The sequence below is a fragment of the Typopeltis vanoorti genome, chromosome 20 (assembly GCF_054136105.1).
Source record: "Typopeltis vanoorti isolate ZY-2024b chromosome 20, IOZ_Tvanoo_1.0, whole genome shotgun sequence".
In the NCBI taxonomy this organism is placed as follows: domain Eukaryota; kingdom Metazoa; phylum Arthropoda; class Arachnida; order Uropygi; family Thelyphonidae; genus Typopeltis; species Typopeltis vanoorti.
In genome coordinates this window covers 63,747,342-63,768,923 of record NC_143568.1, presented here as the reverse complement: position 1 = coordinate 63,768,923, position 21,582 = coordinate 63,747,342, and the positions used below count along the sequence as shown (strand labels likewise).

Below are 21,582 nucleotides of genomic sequence, written 5' to 3'. Positions count from 1 at the left end.
AGAACATTTTAACTTAAAAAAAAAAAAAAACAGTGCACTGATCACCTCCTCAAAACCCAGAAATGTACCCACGTGTATGGGTAAATTATCAGTATTCTTAGCTTAATTCTCCCCTTATTAACTGCAATTACTTGCCTAAGAGGACCTTTGAGAAATAAGGGCATATGGCACTTCTTGTCGGGAATAACAGAAACAAGAGGGAATAAATGAAACATGACTGTAAAATCTTCAGAAATTATTTCTTTTTAACGTTTTCCAATATTTTTACTCCGAATTTCTATATATTTTATTATTATACTCTGAGAAATCCTTTAATTCAAAGGATTAATTAATATATTATTATTATTATTAAGAATAGATGTATTATTATTATTATTATTATTATTATTATTATTATTATTATGTTAAGGTGGAAAATACGATGTATTCTTCACCCATAACAAAACAGGAATTGAAAGAAGCACTCCTAAAACTAAAACCAAAGACCACTCCAGGAATAGACAAAATAAGACTCACAGACCTTATAACACACTTTGAACAAATAAATTCAATACTTTTGAAACTCTTGAACATAATATTCGACACAGGCATTATTCCACAACAACTAAAAACTGCAGTAATTACGCCAATATACAAACACGGCAAAAGAAACGATACTCAGAACTACAGACCAATAGCTACACTACCAGTCATCTCAAAAATCCTAGAAAAAATAACACACACCAGACTACAGAACTATTTACAGAAGTACAATATCATCTCACAAAACCAATACGGCTTTCAGAAAACAAAAAGCACCATTACTTTATTAGAAGACATCGCCGACACAATAAACAAAGCTCTCGACAAAATCAAGTACGCCGTCCTTATACTGCTGGACCTAACCAAAGCATTTGACACACTTGAACATGACATACTACTCACCAAACTATACTCAATAGGTATAAGAGAAACACTGCATGCATGGTTCAAGAACTACAGCCTCTCAAACAGAACACAAGTAACAGAAATAGGTACATGTCACAGCCGGGGTATACAAGTAAAACACGGTGTACCTCAAGGTGCCATATTATCACCCACTCTATTCAACATATACATTAACGATGTTCATAACATATCCATAGGAAGTCAAATATTTCAATACGCAGATGACACTGCACTACTAGCAATCCACACAGACATTAACACAGCTCTCTGCAAAGCACAACAAGACCTAAACGAAATCACAACATACTTTCACCAAAACGCAATTCTAATCAACGGCACCAAAACACAGATGCTGATAATACACAACCCAAGAATCATACGCCCCGCATCGCTATCGATACATTGTCACATATACCGCTGCATTAACAACAAGAATACCTGCCAATGTTCCGAAATCAAACCTGTAACACGCGCAAAATACCTCGGTCTGTATATAGATTCCCACCTTAAATGGACAAAACATATAGAATACCTACACACCAAACTCCGGATCATCGCAGCAAAACTCTTCCAAGTTAAAGACATTATTCCACCCAACATAAAAAAACTTCTATATCACGGTATCTGCGAATCCCTACTCAGATACGGAATAACAGTCTATACAAATATATCAAACAGCCACCTAACAAAATTAGAAACACTACACAGGAAAATCGTGTCAACAGTGATCTGGATACCTTACACGCAACAATCAATATCCGACAAGCACATGGCGATACACAGAATTCTGAGCATTAAAAACCTGAAACACTACGTGACATTAACAAGGAATTACTTCAACATCATCTATCGAAACAACAGAGACATATATCGTATAACATGACCTACAACAACTCTCTACATCCCCACATCCTTCAACAACTCATACGGTTCTTTTGTGAGATCACATCAGATACCCACGCAACTCAACAACCTACATAGATAACTACACGTAGATAACTACAGAACATTAAAAAACGAACTCTGGAAAATATACGAACAAAGTTAAGAAACCATTAACACTAATATACACATCACAAATCACAAGCATCCAATGCCTACATCCCATACATAAACAGTAGCAACAACATAAATAGTGAAGGCTAAATCCCACTCTCTTCATAAAAGCTAACCCAAGCTTCGAAGTAGGTGGGATTAACTTGCCTCACTCATCTACAAGTAATCCTTATAAGCAAATGCAGAAATTTGTATGTATAATCACTCTTTCTCAAACTTAAAAAAATAAAAATAAATAAATAAAATAAAAAATAAAAAATTATACAAAAAATTCTGTATAATCTTCATTGTTAATATTAGAAGAACATATGTTGTAAATACATAATATAAAGGCAAAAAAGTATTATTAAAAATTTTAATTGAAATCCAATGTAGGAATTGCAGCACTTAGTGCTGAACTCTTAAAATTATAAGATGCAATGTCGCCCAAGATGTTTATTGTATGGATAAATATTTTAGCAATAAATAAAATATATTTTTAAAAAAATTAAAAAAAATATATTAGTGGTAGTAGTAGTAGTACTAATAATGATTAATGCTATTCCCCCTTGTCCTCTTCCACCTAATCATTGGTTTGATAGCAATGCTACTTTAATAGGGAATAATTAAAGAATAATATAGTTTCTTATTGACTTTCGTGTCCGATAACTGTTTCATATTATTTTGTGCTTATGGAACTTAGAGGGAAAAGCCCAGCCATCTCAGTATTAGTCCTGCTAACTCATCTTCAGTTGAAGAGGACTGATAAAAAGTATGCATCGTCGTGCATGGGATTCCAACCCAGGTCTTTGTAATTAAAGGGCTTAATTTATACCGACTGAACTACGCAGGCTCGATTCGGAACTATAAAGAAACAACGTGTCAAAATTATTATTACAATAACTCTCTGACTAGGGTAATTCGCCGAAGTAGTCAGTACAAAGAGTTGTAAAGAAGTTTCGAAATTATATTAGTAATTCCTCTCTGGCTGGATGAAATTTAATGAAATTTTACTTTTAAGATATATATTAAAGTTGTAATTACTGTCTAACTAGTGTTATTATGACAAAATTTGGTAGAACGAAATTTGTTCCGTATAGATAAATCGCTATCTGCACAATGAAGCAGTACGAACACTTAGATAAAATGCTATAAAATGCAAGAAAATAATTATTACATTTCAATGACCACTTCCATATGTTGTCTGAATCCTTAGTAACGTTAGGTATTGTTACCGAAAGCTTTTAAACAGTAGTTTGCAAGTAAAATTACTTTTGGATAAAAATAATGCTCGTCGTACATGGGATTCCAAACCAGGTCTTTGTAATTAAAGGCTTAATTTATACCGACTTATTATGCAGGCCCTATTCGGAGCTACAAAGAAACAACGTGTCGAAATTATATATTACAATCGCTTTCTGACAGAGCGTAATTAAAAGGTTATGAAAAAGGTTTCGATGAATTATGAAAGAATTCATCGAAAAATTTTCGGCGAATTGTTTTTTCGATGAATTTCATTATCGACGAATTGTCGTTAGATGATTTGTCGTTCGAGGAATTGTTTATTCGATGAATTGCCTTTTCAAAGAATTGCCATTCGCTAAATTGTCGAATTGAATTGTGAATTAATCGGTGAATTGAATTGTTTATTCGGCGAATTGCTTTTTCGCTGAATTGTCGTTCGATGAATTGCATTCAATAAATTGTCTTTCGATGAATTGTTTTTCGGTGAATTTTCTTGGAATCTTCATTCATAACATTTCCATTCGTTCTTTAATACAAAATGAAACACATAATTACAATAAATATTTCAAGACATAAAAATTATTAGCACTTGTAGAGATTTATTGCTATTAAAAGTTTTTAAAGTTGTGCATTTGACATAAATCCACTGGTAATTATTAAAAATAATCAAAAACCACAGTATGGAATTAAAGTCACTGGAAATTATATTATATTACATAGAAAAATATATTTAATATTGCGTGCTTTCTGAGTTCATGAACTCTACCTTTCGTTTGCTAACTCTGCATTTTTAATGATTACATTGATGATTCTTTAGTTGCTGGAACGTCATTTCGAGCCTTCACGAGTAAAGGTATCGCTTTTGGTTGGAGAAAACCAGTATTGAAAAATTCCGGAACAGCCTATGAAAAGATGTCAAAATTGCTGATTAGAAACTCTTGTGTTTCTATAATTTTTAAACTTCATTTATTAAAAGGTTAATTAAAAATTCATTTATTTATCAGTTGATACTAAACCACGGATCGTTGTTGATAATCTGATTTCTTTGGCCTTTGAATTAATTTAATTAATAGTTCTAGGTTATGCAAATACAAGTGTACTACATCGCATAATAATGTCTTTGCAACTAGATAAAGAGATAATGCATATAAAAACAGAAAAAAGTCATCAGTATCAATCCTATAAAACTCCCTTTAATAATTTAAATGCTTCTATCAGATCTCCTCACTTACACCTATCAGCTAATTTTTGAGCCCAAGAGGTTCAATCTTTCCTCATATGAAACATTCCGCAGACCTACAGCAATTCTTGTCACTCGCCTCTAGATCCTCTCCACCATTTCTTCATCAACAAGAAATAAAGGTGACTAGAGATGTGCGCAATAGTCCAGATGTGATCTTATTAATGCCTTATAAAGTGGAACAATCATTTCCCTATCCCTGTTTGTCAGTGTGTTTTTCAACAGCCATGTAATCTGCTGTGATGTTTTGGCAACCTTCGGAATATGTTCCTCTAAACTTAAGTTCTCTCTCCACAATAACCCCCAAGTTCCTTGCCTCGTCAATTTCTTGAGGTTCATTTCGATTAATATAGTACACATTACATCCTCCAGAAATGTATCACGTCCCACAGACACCAAACTGACAGCCCGCTACCTTATCGCTGTTATTCCTTACCCCATGCTGACAGTATATTTAAGTCATTCTTCAAGATATCTACATCAATTTCATTCACTATCGCTCTTATCAATTTTGCGTCATCAACAAGTAAGTCGATTTTCTTTTCAGATTATTTCCAATATCATTGATGTGCAAATTAAACAACATAGGACCAAGTGACGAGTCCTGAATTACACCACTAGTCACATGCCTTCTACTGGACTCATCTCCTCCATAAACCATTCTTTCATATCTGTCCACCCTCTAATCTAAATCATAAACTTTCGGTACATTACCATTGGCTCCAATTTATGCAACAGAGTTCATTGTGGAATCCTGTCAAATGCCTTTGTAAAGTACAGCAGTATCACTGAATAAGAATTTCCTTTGTCGAACTACACTGTTACTTTATTATAGTAATATATTTACTATACTATACTATACTATACTATACTATACTATACTATACTATACTATACTATACTATACTATACTATACTATACTATACTATACTATAATATAATATAATATAATATATAGAATTATATTATATTTTAGTAACTATGTTAGCAGGGCAAGCATATCCTTCATAAAACCATTCTGTCCCTTATATTTCTATATATGGGACAGAATGGTTTTTTCTGTTTCTATCTACCCATTCCGGATTTCTAATTTTTATCAATTTCGCCAAAACTTTAACCACCACTGCTGATATACGACTTGGCCTGTAATTTACTACTTCTTTCTTGGAGTCTTCCTTATGCAATGGAATTATTTTCCCTCTTTCCACTCTATTGGAACTTTACCAGAAATGAGGCTTAATGAAAGGAAACAGCCTGGTCAGGGGAGGTACTATTCTGATGCACATTCTCGTAACACATGAGCCAATATTCCAGCTATCATTATGGCAGTGTTAACATTAAGGTTCTGTAATATACTAAGCAGTTCTATTTCTTCTATTTTTAGACTCTCATCAGTTAGTGACACATTCGGCACTGCAATATTACAACCAAGATGGTACAAGTTCGCAAAATGATCACTAAGTAATTCAACTATTTGATTTACTTCCATTTCCTACCTACCTACCATCAACACATTTTAAAGTCAATCTTCCATAGTTATTCTCATTTTACTTGCCACATTGCGAAAGAACTCCTTAGGATTTCGTTTAGACTCATTAGCTAGATTTCTCTCATAACTTTGGCCTTCCTTACCATATTGGTCACCCACTCTTCCTGCACTTTATACTGGACATGCTAATCACCTACTTCTTTATACTTCCTCCGCAACGTTTTCTTTATCTGCAACTCCTGCTTAATAATACTATTCATACTTGATTTCACCTCCTGAATCTGAGAATACAGTCTGATCCTACTTTCCTTAGCCACTCTTTGACAATCTTCTCTGCGCCATCAACATCTTTCTCTTACAAAATTTCCCATAGCACTGCTGAAAGCTGACTTCTCAGTTTAGCCTAATCACAGCCTTGTAACTCTACACATTTACCCTTTCTTAAGAACAGAATATTCAATTTAATTAAATTGGTATTGATGTTCTTCGATGCTATGACAGAGACAATAGAAACAATACCAAAGCAAGATGTGCTAATTATTGAAGGAGATTGGAATGCCAAAGTTGGAATAGATAATGATAGTTGGGAAAGAGTCATGGGAAAATATGGTTTCGGAAAAAGAAATGAACGAGGTGAAAAATTGTCAGAATTTTCTGTGGGCCACGAGATGATGATTTGTAACACAAAATTCCAACAAAAGGAGTGTAGAAAATGGACGCGGCGATAAAATGATGGGAAAACCAAAAACATGATTGATATGATTATGATTAAAAGAAGATGGATAATATCAGTACAGCAATGTCGAACTTTTCAAGAAGCGGATATAGACTCGGATCATAGTTTAGTGATTGCAAATATCAAGTTGAAATTAAAAAATAAATATAAATCCCAACATCAGAATAGAAGAGATACAGCACGAATAAGTGAAGCAGAAGGAAGAAGGTACATAACAGTATTAGAAGAGAAACTTAAAAGTGTGGAGAAAGAAAAAAACTCGAATTTAAGAGTGAAAAAGAAGGCGATAGAAGATGCAGTTGAAGAAACATTACCAGAAGAAGAGAAGATAAAGAAGAAATTGATTACACAAGAAACACTGAAGTTAGTACAGGAGAAAAGAATGTTGAAGATAAGAAGGGATACATCAGAACAAATAGAAGAGCAATATAGAAGAAAATGTAATGAGATAAAAAAGCAGTCAGAATGGATAAGATGAAATGGTTAGAAGCCCAATGGAACAATATAGAACAGTACTATGGAGAGCAAAAACAAGAGAGGTATACAAAATGATCAGAACCATTAATAGAAAGTGGAAACCAAAACAGACCACAATTAAAGATGAAAAAGGCAAAGTATTGATGAATAAAGAAAAAATTGTACAGCGGTGGACAAGATACTGTAGTGAGTTATATGAAAAAAAAAAAACTAGATTCAGATAGCGTTGGGAAACTCACTGAAGAATTGAAGCAGATATCACCACCAGGTAATGAGCATGATATGGACATTTTAAGAGGAGAGGTAGAAAAAGCAATAGGACGGTAAAACACAACAAGAGTCCTGGTAACGATAACATTACTGGAGAAATGATTAAATATGGTGGTGAAAGTATGGGTACATAAATGCACCAACTATGTAATATGGTATGGAAAGAAGGGAAAATGCCAGAGTTGTGCGAGAAATCAATATTAGTGACACTGTAACAGACAGGAAATAAGCTAGAATGTAAAAATTATGGAACAATTGCCTTAATAAGTCACCTTGGTAAAGTGATGATGATCATATTGACAGAAAGATTGAGAACACAATTGGAAACATGCCTAGCAGACGAGAAAGCAGGATTTAGGAAGGATAGAACTACAATTCAACAGATTTTGACAATGAGGTTAATAGCAGAGAAAGCTAGGAGAAAAAACAAAAACATATATACTTGCTTTGTTGATTTTCAGAAAGCATTTGACAGTATTGACCAGAAAGTGACATTAGCAGTTCTGGAATCCTATGGAATTGATAAACAACTAATAGCTATATTAAAAGATGTTTATCAGAATGCAGTTGCAGCAGTTAGAATAGGTGATGATTTGGGGAAATAGTTTAAAACAAGCAGAGGTACTAGACAGGGAGACCCAATATCACAAGCATTTTCATCGCACATTAAAGAGCAAATGGACAAATTGAAGGAAGATGCCAAAGGAATATCTGTACGCGGAATGGGAATTAACAATCTGAGATTTGCAGATGACATTGTTATTATTGAAGAAGACGAAAGAGAACTACAAAAAACACTGGAACTGTTAAATGAGGAAGGGAAGAGATTTGGACTTGTTATGTACTTGGAAAAAACAAAGACAATGGTATTTGGTGAGAAGAACATGAAACAAAAGATACAAGTGGATGGAACTGATATAGAAAATGTAGAACAATTCACATATTTGGGAAGTAAACTGACATATGACTTGGACTGTAAAAAAGAAATAAAGATCAGGATTGCGAAGGGAAGACCAAATCTAAAGGCCATAGATAACATCTGGAAAAGTAAAATGATCAATCTGCAAACAAAACTAAGAGTACTGGAAACATGCATCTTCAGCGGTGTACTGTACGGATCTGAAACGTGGGTAATAAATAAAGAATCAAGAAAACGAATTTTGGCATTTGAAAGAACTTGTTACAGGAAGATTCTAAGAATAGGATGGGTACAGAAAATCACCAATGAAGAGCTCTATCAGAGGATACAACCAAAAGAGAATCTAATGCAGAAGATTATAAAATGGAAGCTGCAATTATTTGGACACATCTGTAGAATGAGTGAGGACCGGAAGATAAAGACATTTATGTTTGGTATTTTGGATGGTTTAAACAGAAGAGATAGACCATACAGAGAATGTATAGACGATATAAAAGACTGGTGTGGAATGGATGTACAAAAACTGCGACACTGTGCACTGGACAAAGAAAGGTGGAAGAAGATAGTGAAACAGGCATCAGACTTCAACGGGCAGTGAGCCCATGGTTCGTGATGATGATGATGATGCTATGACCAGATCCGACACTCTCGAACTTCTTGTCACTTCCATTACATGCTGTCTCTGGTAGTTATCTCCTAAAAACTATATAAACTCCATTTACTTCCTTCCTTGTGACCATGTCTTGTCTCAATCTATGTTTCCCATATTTAAAATCATCCCCAGTAATAATTACTCGAATGTTATTCTTCATGCTAATTTCCCAATGCATACCATCTGCATTCTCCCTTATACCTCCTGGATTATAGCAGCAACCGATTAAATATTTCATCCTGTTGATCTCTATCGCACGCCAAATAGCCATAAATGAACTGATCTCTGCATACCTACCATCTTGAGGCACTTCTATTGTATTCATTTCATCGTCTATCATTAGCAAAACGCCTCTCCCCATTCTGTGTTATCTGTTCTCCCTAAAATTATCTTTTCTTTTGTTCATTTTCTATTGTGTTCTTGTCATTACTCTTATTCTGAATACCTTTAAAATGTCTTTATAATTATGCTTAGTTTGATTAATGATTTTTTTTGTATTAAATGCCACATGTTTGTTCTTAAACTACCTGGATTGAAAAGCAAGAAGAATACATCCATTAAGAATGCTCAGTCACCAAAAGAAAACCTGGGGTGCCATCTCGGTAGGCTGGAGACCCTGTAAGTAATCAGTTGGCGCCCTATAAGTAACGAAATATGATTATGAACGCTAACTAGACGTTTTTTGTGTTATTGACTAATTCAGTAATCCTTTGATTATATTGAAAAATATGTCAATGCATTTTTTGCACATTCTCGAACCGTAGCTCGGTCGGTACAGACGAAGCCTTTGGTGAAGAAAAACCTTAGGTTCGATTCCGGTCCATGATGATGTGAGCAATCTTTGTCTAGTCTCTTTCGACTAAAGGTGATTTAACCGGTCTCCACAGAGGTAAAGTGTTTTTTTCATACTGAAATTCTGATTTCTGGTACCTCAGAATAGGCAAACTAGCTCCGTAAAAACACACACACACGGATTTACAGCCATAAAAAATGCATGCTTAAACCTTCATTAGGAGGGGCTCAACTCGTCCTAAGGGACGAGGTAGAAAAGGGCAAGAACCTTATAAGAATAATTAAATAATTCTTATAAAGTGATTCCACATTTTTCATCTCTGAGCTCAGGAGATCGAATGTCTTGAATAGTATTTAGAGTATGAATATTTTCAAATAAAAAAAAAATAATATTTACACATGTTTAATAAAGCTGATACACTTCGTATTATGTCTTTATTGTGCTATTGATTTACTTTCTTTTTTGCAATGCAGAGCTAAACGTACAAATAAAGTAATAGGAAAAGGTTTATTACCGCGACACTTGTTAATACTTTTTTGTCATGTTCTCATCAAACTTTAGGTTTCTCCTCTTCTACGGAAAATAGCTACTAACGTACCTTGTAGACCAGAGATTTTCAACCGGTGTGCCGAGAGAGATCTTCAGGTGTGCCGCGAGATTTGTGAAAACAAATTAATTGAAAGAAATAATGCTGTAATTTTCGCATTTATTTATTAGTATCTGGTCTTCTATCTGCACCTGAAGCTCCCTTATTTATATTTTACGAAACTTACGGTTGGTGAATCGGTTTAAAATTGTGTGTTAATTAGCTTTAATCTTTTGGTAAGTGTTCACAAATAATTTCATTCAATTCTCTTATTTTTAAGGTAACTGGCAAGAATTCTTTTATTGTTGTTTTTTTTCATTCAGTTAATTTTATTCAATAGTATTCCTTTAACATGGATAACTTTGTAATAAAAAAATTAAAATTTAAAGACCATGAAGAAAAAAAAAAGAAAGAAAGAAGAAAGTGAAGCTAGTCTTGCCTAACACATCAGCAGATGATACCAAATCTAGTACTGGTTCTTCTAAAACTAAATTAAAAACTGATGTTCGCCATTATGGCGAAAATAATTTGTCATTTGACTTTATTTCCAGTCAAGAAGATCTGCCACGTCCTATACGCGTAGTCTGTTGCGAAAAATTAGCAAACAACGCTATGGTTCCAAGTAAATTAGAAAGGCATTTGCAATCTAAACATTCTCACTTGAGCGAAAAACTGGCGGAATATTTTAAAAGACTTGTACAGAATAAAACTATTCAAGCAAAAAATGGACTAAATTTAACTGTGTCCGAAAAAGCCAAAGAAGCCAGTTACACAATCGCAGAAATCGTTGCTAAAAAAATGAAATCTCACACAATGGCAGAATCTGTAATTCTGCCGGCATGCTGTAGAATTGTTAATATCATGTTTGGAGGGAATATGAAAAGGGTATTTTAAAAATTCCTCTGTCAGATAACACCATTTATCGACGTATTCAGGATTTGGGCAAAGATGTTGAGTTGCAAGTAGTATCTCACATTAAAGAAGCAAATATGTTTGCTATTCATTTGAATGAATCAACTGATGTAAGCTCAACTTCTAGCCTTCAGTAGATTTATTTATAAGGAAGATATTATAGAACAGTTTTTATTTTGTCGACCACTCCCGGAAACAACGAAGGGCCAAAATATTTTGGTGTTGTTGATAATTAATTGCCATAATTTTTCTTGGGATTCTTGCATCAGTATTTGCACGGATGGTACCCGCTCGATGTCAGGAAATGTATTTGTTACACTGGCTCAAAATAAGAATCCTAGAATTAGATTTACACATTGTTTTCTCTACAGAGAAGTACTATCGTCAAAATCATTGGTACACCTGAGCTTAAAAAAGGACTAGACGAGACTATCAAAACTGTCAATTATACAAAAGCCAGGCCGTTACAATCGAGTTTGTTTGCAGCATTATGCTCCTCAATGGAAGCTTCTTACACGCAGTTGTTAAGACATACATCAGTGAGATGGTTATCTCGTGGACGAGTTTTATCAAGATTTTATGAACTAAAGAGGAAATTCTAATTTTTTTGACAACTCAACAATCTGAGTTATCAGATTGTCTTAGCGACGAGCTTTGGTGCAGTAAGGTTGCATTTCTTGCTGATTTATTTCAATCTTTAAATACACTTAATAAAAGTATGCAGGGAGACTGTGAAAATAGTCTTACTTCTACTGACAAAATTAACGCATTCAAGGAAAAACTAATCCTTTGGGAAGAAAGAATCAGAAAAGAAAATGCAGTAAATATGTTTAAATGGAAGCTGAATAAAAATCTAATAGATCTAATTTCACAAACCTTAATATTACTAAATACAAATATTGAAAAACATTTTTCCTCACTTGACATACCATCCTTTGATTGGATAAGAGATCCGTTTGTCTTAAGCGCGCGTAAATTGGGAAATTTAAAGATTACAGAAGAGGACGAATTAACGGGTATAAGAAATGACAGAGGTTCAAAACTAAAAACAATAGATACTACTTCGTTTTGGTTATCTCTAAGAAGTGAATTTCCCAATATCACCAAAAAAGCAATAGAAATACTTCTTCCATTCTCCACGTCATATTTGTGCGAATCAAGCTTTTCCGCAATGAAGATTATTAAGAACAAAAAGAGATCGTGGCTGGAAGATGAATATTATTTAATTCATTTAATATTCATTTGAAAAAATCAATAAAAATTTTTAAATATAATTTTGAGTATTGGTTTTCTTACTCAAAATGTCAAAAATGTAGTTTAAATTTTTTGGAGCAAAAAAGATAAGTAATTACTATTATTAACATCTTGTGTGTATAAATCAATCAAAATTATACTAATTTTTGCCAAATCGTCAAAAATATTAAAAGAATCTATTTTAGTGTGCCGCAGAATTTTAATAATTAGTCTAGGTGTGCCATATTATGAAAAAGGTTGAAAATCACTGTTATAGACTGTTTTCGCTACCTCAATATCCACCTTATTCTTATCATCCTTTATTCCTTAATATAGAAATGCTTGTTTCATTTTTAAAACTGTGCTGCTTAAATCATAAAATATTATTTGCAGATGCTCTCAGTATCATTTTTGTTCCATAGCGAACTTTGGGAACACTTGAAATATTTTTGTACTACTTGCCCTTCAGTTTATTCCCACAATTTATGAAATCTAACTATCAGTAAACACACAGTGATCACGAAATGAATTAATTCTCCAGAATGATATTGTTTTAGGCGCAGTGCAGGTGATAAAAATTCAGATAAAATCATTAACAACAACTTTAAACCCAATTTATTACCGTTTATGAAATATGAAACTATAAACATAGTGAGCTGGTAACAGAATTGATTAACCAGACTTACCTTCGTCTCAGGGCTGACAGAGAATCTCACATAGCGTAACACCTTTGCTAGACACAGTTTTACTTCCATTAATGCGAATCTCATGGCAAGACAGTGCCTTGGTCCTGCTCCGAATGGTAAGTAAGTAAACGGATGTCGTTTGGCTTTGTTTTCGGGTTCAAACCTATAAATGATTTTAGAAATGTAATTTCAACTATCAACATCCAAATTACGACATTTCATTTCTAATAAATAATCAAGTTTAAAAGTCACGATTAGAACAGTGAACTGAATCTGATTTTTGCAAATAGACTTCCTAATACTGGCTTTCCTGATCTTCACAAGAAAATCATAGTAAGGTTTTTTTTACGGAAATTTAAATGTTTTAAGGAAACTTCATTTGTTTCTTTAGTCAGTGGCATGTTATCTAAGGATAATTAATTTCCCGTCGCAGATTCCTGGGATCTATCCACAAAACAGAAATATACGTTTGTCATATCTATTTTATTAGATAGACTAAAGTTTTGAGGATATCCTTTTAAGAACAGTTCAGTAGAATACGTATCGATGACTAACATATTTTTAAATAAGAAAACCAAAGATTTTCACGAGATATTAACTATTTTCGTATAACGTTTTCATTCCTTTTAACTGTTTAAAATAAAAGAAATTTTGGAACCATAAACAAAGAAGGTAGTTCTAAGGAACAGTATTAGAGGATGCGAGTGGAGAAAAAAGATAAAATCTTCGGCAAATTATAGATATCACTTCTGATGATAAGAAGTGATTTCTAAAAAGAAACACTGAAAGTTTCTTGGTATATAATGTAGACTATGGATTGCGCTGCGGTCGAAACACGCTGGAAGTACCTAAGGCTAACAAAGAAATTTTTCATAAATCTTTCGAGTACATTGCGACGAGCAGCTATAATAAACTGCCGAATGAAATTAAATCTATAACCTCAGAATATGTATTCAGAAAAAGATTGAGAAACTACCTTATGGGATTAAAGAATGTTGACAATTATTTTAAACGTATAGTAACGTACAATCAATACCTTAATTGGTTATGATATACGAGTTATAAAGAGATCATTATAACTCTATATCATAACCAATTAAGGTATTGATTTACAAATTGGTTCATTCAATTAGGAATTAAAATATCAACATACATTATTATAACTGGTAAGGGAGCTCTCTTAGATGCGGTCCCCGGACTCTCAGTGTCTGTTTTAAGCTAATTACTTTTCTAGTAACCAGTATAGCGGCCCTTGGTTACACATATTTGCATTAACTAACTTACATTACTCTAAACCAATTACTTATCATAACTTTGAAACCATTCGAAATATATTATATTCTACTTGCATATATGAGAAAACTTTTTATTAACCATAATAAAATAATAGCCATAATAACTGTTAGTACCTACAGAATATGATAGTAATACTTGAATTTTATTTTGTAACATTGTACTGTGCATTGAACTTTATTGTGAAATATTGTCATAATTATACAAGTTGAATAGTATAATATGTATAATTTGTATACTTGATGTGAATAATGAACATTATGTAAACATTATGTAAACATTATGAACAGAAACCATGGAAAGATTTTCAGGTAAATATAACATAAACTGAATGTCACGATATCTCTACTAAGCAAACCAATTTCTGCTGATGAGAGCCGAGTTAAGAGAAAGATTTATCATATCTCAGAAGTAAAGTAATAGCTAAAGCGACTGAAGAAACATGACATCTTAAATATTGAGATGAAAAGAATAGCTTTCTTCTTTCAAAAGAAGGCCATTCCTTTCATCGAAGCAGAAAGATCTCGGCTTGCGTTGGATTTTTTTTTTTTTTTTTTTGGCGTGGTTATAATTACATCAGATGAACTTCTATGAAGAGATTGTATTATTAACAGGCAAAATGGCCAAAGAAAACTTGCATTGCATAGAAATTCTGTTATTTTCGTGGCCATTTTATCTGTCAGAGAGAGATTCATCATGTCCTGTTAGATTAGATTCTAACCAAGATTCGTCCATCTTTCAATCCAAAAAGAAATGTCGCGTTACACTTGCAACAGCAATACAGAGACTCATTTACTTTAATGAATATAAGTTACACATGAGTAAGGAAGGAAAAAAAATTTTTTTTTTTTTTTTAATTTTTAAACCGGGGTAGCGTTACGGTTGTGTTTTCAGCAGCCAGTTTGGAAAAATTTCGCGAAAAATATTTAAAATAGTTGGATGATTGGTATTTAATCATAACTCACATAACCTGTAGTGTTGTTCATTTGGGCAAATCAATGTTTATCAGATAATAATAATGAGAAGCAGGTCATTGTTCTCTCAGATAAATTGTGAAGAGGATTCGTTTTCATTTCTAGAAATTTTTCATAAGTGCCACATGGATGGGAGTGAGAGAGAGAACTAAATCTCAACATCTCAGAATTAGATGTGCAGTTTAAGGATGAAGATCCAACACTGACCTCAAGTTGAAAAATAAACAGACCACAGTACGCAACTTTTTTTAACAGCACTTTATGCGTAATCTAGAAATTAAGAGTGACGCTTGAGTTTCTGCTTTCGTTTTCAGATGAAGACGTCCATTTCGCCGCACTTTGTGAGAACAAACCTCTCTTATTGATGTTTTAAAGCGGTTTGAAAAAGTTCATTTGGTCTGTAGAAGAGTTTCCGAATTATACTGAAACAATACCAACACAATACTCATGATAGGAGGTTGAGAAGCAGGAGTGGAAGTTGTCTGTATAAATTCCGAAGTCCAAGATTAAAATTTGACAACCGTATTAGTTTGATAATCGCAGGTTTCGACTATGCATTGACTGTTGAGGCATTTTAAACATAGCGTCTCTCTCTCTCTCTCCTTTATTCGAGGCAAAGAAACAAAAATATATTTTTCGATTTTGTTGACCCGGATAACTTTTTGACCTTTCGTGCCCTTCTTCCTCTCGATTTGATAAACGCTTTCTGACACACACACACACACACACACACACACACACACACACACACACACACACACACACACACACACACACACACACACACACACACACACACACACACACACACACACACACACACACACACAAAGTCGAAGTATACAGATGACGGACGTTTCTCATGGGAATATACGGTATGACATCAGGAGTACAAACACGAATTCATATATTACCAGAGGAGAAAATCGACCGTAGAATCCACATTCTTTCAGACAGTAACATATCCTGTTATGCTTAGGTACCAAGAAATGGCAGCCCTTGTTGGCCAGCTCTTCACCGGTGGCTCCCTAAACTACAACATGTAATATTATACAACTCATTTAACTCTGAACAATATAATTGTAAATTATTATTATGATTGTTATTTAAAAAAAAAAAACTATGTTATCATCATTACTATTTAAATCTCATTATATGTAGCACAAAGTGAACCTTGTAAAATAATATACTGAATTCATGGTCATTGTACATATGTTAACATTTGAAAGAACAATAAAAATATTATTATTATTATTATAAAAAAAAATATTATTAAGGAGGGCGCTGTGCAGGCATACGAACGGGTGTACGGTGATATCACTGCTCCCGTTTATTATAGTTTTAAAGTGATTCCAACTCCTGTTTTAAAGTTCAAAGTGTTCCCCAGTAACTCTGCCAGTCACGCCGAAGACAGTGATATAAAATTCACCGAAATCGACTAAAAAGAAATCAAATATTTCAAAGGAAGAAAGGTTAGTCATGAAGTGCATCAAATGCCTGAAGGATTTATCGTCCGACGGAAATCATATAAGCTGTACGAAATGCAGTAGGATTCTACACCTTACATGTGCCGGCCTTTCAGAAACAACCTGGCAACGTAAATCCAATGCAATACGCGAGGAATGGAAGTGCCTACTCAGCAGGAAGAACGAAGAAATGCACCTAAGGCAGCCACATACGACAAAGCCGATTATAAAGGATTCAAAATCAGACGACGAACTGAACAAAAAAAAAAAAATGCAGGTAAGTCCTATAATTTGAACTCCTTAAATATACTAATAGAAAACGGTCTAGAGACTATAAAAGCCAGCTTAGTAGATCTTATGCAAGAACTCTTTGACAAACAGAACAAAGAAATAACAAACAAATCTAAGGAATATGAATATTTGGTCAAACATAATAATTTAGTACAATTTAAAAGCTCAGAAGACATAGAAAGACTGCCACAGTGAAAAAAAAGCCTCCTAATTAGTTCAAAAAGAAGACCACAATAAAAATGAATGTGAACCATCAAGACAGATACAATAACATCAGAATATATTGGCAATTTCACTTTGATCAGACCTTTTAGATCATTCATTTGACCTCTTAAACATGAGCCTACTTCCAACACAGCAATCAAATCAATAAAAAATATCTAACCAGTGTTATCCTCAAATAAGCTTATTAAAAAGCTTCTAGGATGCAAGCTGAGAAATTACATCTCAAAGGAGATCAACAGAAATAAAATAAAATAAATGTATTTATGACATTGAAGTGCTGTAGTTACAGTGTTAAAATATATTAAAAGCAAAAATTGTAAAATATAACTTATTTTTATATTATAAATGCTGTTAAAAATGTAATATTATTCAATTGCGAACTACACATTACAATCCATAGTAACTATTATTAACCCATTATACAAAAAAAAAGGAAAATTTGTATGAAATTCCTTGTTAAAAAAAAAAAAAACTAGAACATATTTTGTAAATGCATAATATGCAATCATAATTTTAATTAAATATATATATATATATTATTATTATTATTTATTTTCCAGAGTAAGCTTATAATTTTACAGTTAACTCTGTATATTCAGTAATCAAGTTCAGCTGGAATATATTTGATTCCGGTGCTATTTTCTTTTACTTACTGAACGGCACCCCTACTATATTTACGTAGTAAGGTTGTATGTGAGGGTAGATAATCTTGAATTACAGTTACGGTGCAAAACACAATCAATTTTATTAAATTTTACACATGAATTATGTGATACATTTCATCTAATAAGACTGTCTTAATTATTTAATCATAAATAAAATTCCAAGAAGTAATTCGACTATTTCCAGAATTCCAAGACGTAAGCGTTTTCTATAGAAAACCACACTCGATTCTTTGGAAACTACAGGTGTGATGTGATGGCTCGCGTGTGTCTGTCATAAGAGATAGGTCTAGAAATTGTTCACAGATGACACTACATTGTTATCCTTCAAAGTTTCCTTAAAATACAGCAGTTAACTCATGAGTATCGAAAGAAATTCTAAATTTATACGGCTATCATGAATCCTGAAATATTTTAAACGTGTGTGTGTGTGGGGGGGGGGAATTTGGATAATCTTACCTTTCTGGAATAAACTCTTCTGGATCAGGATAGTATTCGGGATCGTGATGCATAGCATACACTGGAACACTAATAATCATGCCCTTTGGGATAACAATTCCAGTATCGCCTAATTTATAATCATACTCAGCTCTTCGTTCCAAACTGTAGAGAAATAAACAACGTAAATAAATTTTTTAATTAAAATTACTCAAACTATGCATAAGAAGGCAGTAATATTGTAAAATTTTCATTTAGTAGTATCACAGTATCCATTACACTTGGTGAAAGTACAAGTCATTTTTGTTTGTGCACGTCATACTATTTTTAAGGGAGCCAAGAATCTGTCGGTTACCTCCAGCACTCGTAGTTTTCTGAAAGAGCATTTGGAGAATGAGGCTAAGCACCATCGGAGTGAAGTAAAAACACAAATGTAAAACATATATATATATATATATATGACTGTGACTTCGAGAGAGATGTCATCTTGGGCTGTCACTTTGGTGGCATGCGTGCAATTGTCGCTGAACTGGAGGATCAAAATCAACAAATGGCGATGCTCTGGCTTCACTAGTGCAGGAAAACATCCAGGGCGGCTGCTTAAAATGACTGACAGTGTGTTAAAACGGCAGGCAAAAACCGGCTACAATCGGCACAAACCATCCATCATGAGTTTTTGAGTGCAAGTAACGCCATGGTGAGCACTAACACTATACGAAAATAACTCCGTTTATTAGATTTCCAAGAAAGAGCAGCGCCACACAAGCCATCGTACATCACAACAACGAACAAGGCAGCTCGTATGGCCTGGTGCAAAGAGGGTGTGAACTAGACAATTCACCAGTGGAAAACGATGCTCTGGAGCAATGAATCAAGGTTCATCTGTTTTCCACTCCGATGGCAGGGTGTGGATTCAGTCTGGTGAACGCTTGTTACCACAGTGTGTTTCGCCCACAGTAAAGTTTGGTGGTGGAGGAGTAATGGTGTTGGGTGCATTCAGCTGATCTGGAGTCGGACCACTGGTCGTTGTCTGGTTGCATGATGGTAACTCAGTACCTTGATATTCTGGATAATCAGGTGCTGTCTACACTGTGGAGTTTTATGGAACAGACCAGGGTTACTATCACGGCGACAATTTCCCTGCCACAAAGCTGCAGATGTTATGGAATGGTATGAAAAGAGACGGGTGTTAAAAGCCTGTGCAGTAACCCTGACTTCCACCCCCAATCGAACACCTGTGTTCCATGGGGATTGAGGCGACGATTGAGATCCAGAGAAGAATGCCTTCAGTCTGTCGCTGAATCAGCTTAGTTTGAGGAAAATGGAGACAAGTTCCATCTGATGTCTGCCGCACATTGGTGGAAAGCCTTCCTCATAGGGGAAGGAGGTGATTCGAGCCAAAAGTTGATATACCCCAATATTAGGATTCACTTGCTTTTATCAAATGTAAATTGCTAAAGTATCCAGACAATTGTTAGTAGATAATGCATTTATTAAGTAGATTCGATTATATTTATGCCATCTGCTTGAAGAACCATTCATATCCCATTTTTAGCTGACCATTTCCGTTTATTTTTTACGAATTCACTTCCAGTTCCTTTGCATAAGAAACGCAATCATACTATGATAAAAGAAAATGGACCAAGGTAGTCAAATGTTTTCGAAAAAGTAACCAATATAAGCTACAGTTATGAGAAACAATCGCTAAAAGAGTGTTCTTGTAAAAGGGCAACATAATTACAAAGGAGATGTAGACAATTTATAAAGCGTATGTAAAATAAATTTATTAATTAAGAAAAAAAAAAGTCTTTAGAATGTATGGATCATTGGGATAAAAATTTTAGCTCCCGAAAGAAGAAATGTAAGAAACCTGCTTGATAAACACATTGGATTTGGACGAGCTTACAAATCATTACAGTGTCTCCGTTTTTTTTTAAACACAATAAGTAAGCTGTCGTTATAGGTGTTGATGTAGAAGGGTAACATAATCCTCCTCCCACAATAGTATCTCTAATTTCTTAATAGTTTTCAAAATAAAGTTTGAAATAAAAAAAGCCAACAGTACATAGATATCATATGAATTTTATGTGTAAGCTAAAAATCAACTGCATTCATATTGAAAAAATCAAATAAGTAGCATAGAACTTGATAATAAAATTAGAGTACTTATTGCTATTCTTTCGGAACGAATAAGACCATTACTGAGAAAATGCTGTACTATCATTTCACAGTAACAGATATACAATGTAGACCAGAGTTTCTCAAACTGCGTTCCACGGAACCCCGGTGTTCAACGGAAGGTGAATAAGTGTTCCGTGAGAAGTTCTGGAATTTGTCATTTTAGTTTTCTAAGCATTTTTCATGAATAAATATTATAAATTATATATAAAATTATATATAAAATAAATTATAATAGAAATATTCTGAGGAAAATTATATTCGAGAATATGTCGAGAGGCTCAGACCCAGAAAGCCTAGTAACATCTGGTATCGTTTATTTTGACATATTGAAACCTTTCAACATTTGGGAAAGGGAATACCGCTGTTTATGACCGATCATAAAAACTGCCTGCAAGCGGACTGCAGGCAATTTTAAGCGGATATGCCACCCATTCTTATTAAGAATGGGTGGCATATCCTCTGTTCGCAAAACTGAAGGAAATGACATCTGTGTAGCAAATGTCAGTGACCAAGTGGCATATTTTTAAACATGGAAATATTCATGAATTATTGTTAATTTTCACACATCGAAATCTTGCAACAATCTAGAAAGAGAATACGCCCGTTTATGACCGATCATAAAAATTGCCTGCAAGCCGATTAAAATAATGGGAGGCGTGTTCTCAAAACTGAACGAAATAACATCTTTGTTGCAAATGTCAGTGCCCAATCAACAAGGTAGTATAAAGAAATTTTTTCCACTGAAATTGAAGATCAAGGTAGTCTGTATCCGGTTCTCAAATCTATTAATACTGAATACTTTCTTCGCAAGTTCGTATTGCAGTATGTAAGTGCTTATTATGAAATGGGAC

The 21,582-nt window shown here is 33.8% G+C and overlaps 2 protein-coding genes across 2 annotated transcripts in view; both read right to left on the bottom strand.

Moving 5' to 3' along the window:
* The window catches only part of LOC150095498 (cytochrome P450 3A8-like), a 168,972-nt gene that overhangs the window by 19,032 nt on the left and 128,358 nt on the right, over positions 1–21,582 (bottom strand). The window lies entirely within an intron of this gene.
* LOC150095499 (cytochrome P450 3A8-like) overlaps positions 3,787–21,582 on the bottom strand; it is an 80,985-nt gene continuing 63,189 nt past the window's right edge. Inside the window, exons 12-14 of the mRNA XM_090410279.1 lie at positions 18,572–18,715; positions 13,202–13,364; positions 3,787–4,109 (exon numbers count right to left, since the gene is read on the bottom strand). Coding sequence (XP_090266405.1) covers positions 4,005–4,109; positions 13,202–13,364; positions 18,572–18,715 — 412 coding nt within the window. The 3' untranslated portion in view covers positions 3,787–4,004. The remainder of the gene's footprint in view (positions 4,110–13,201; positions 13,365–18,571; positions 18,716–21,582) is intronic.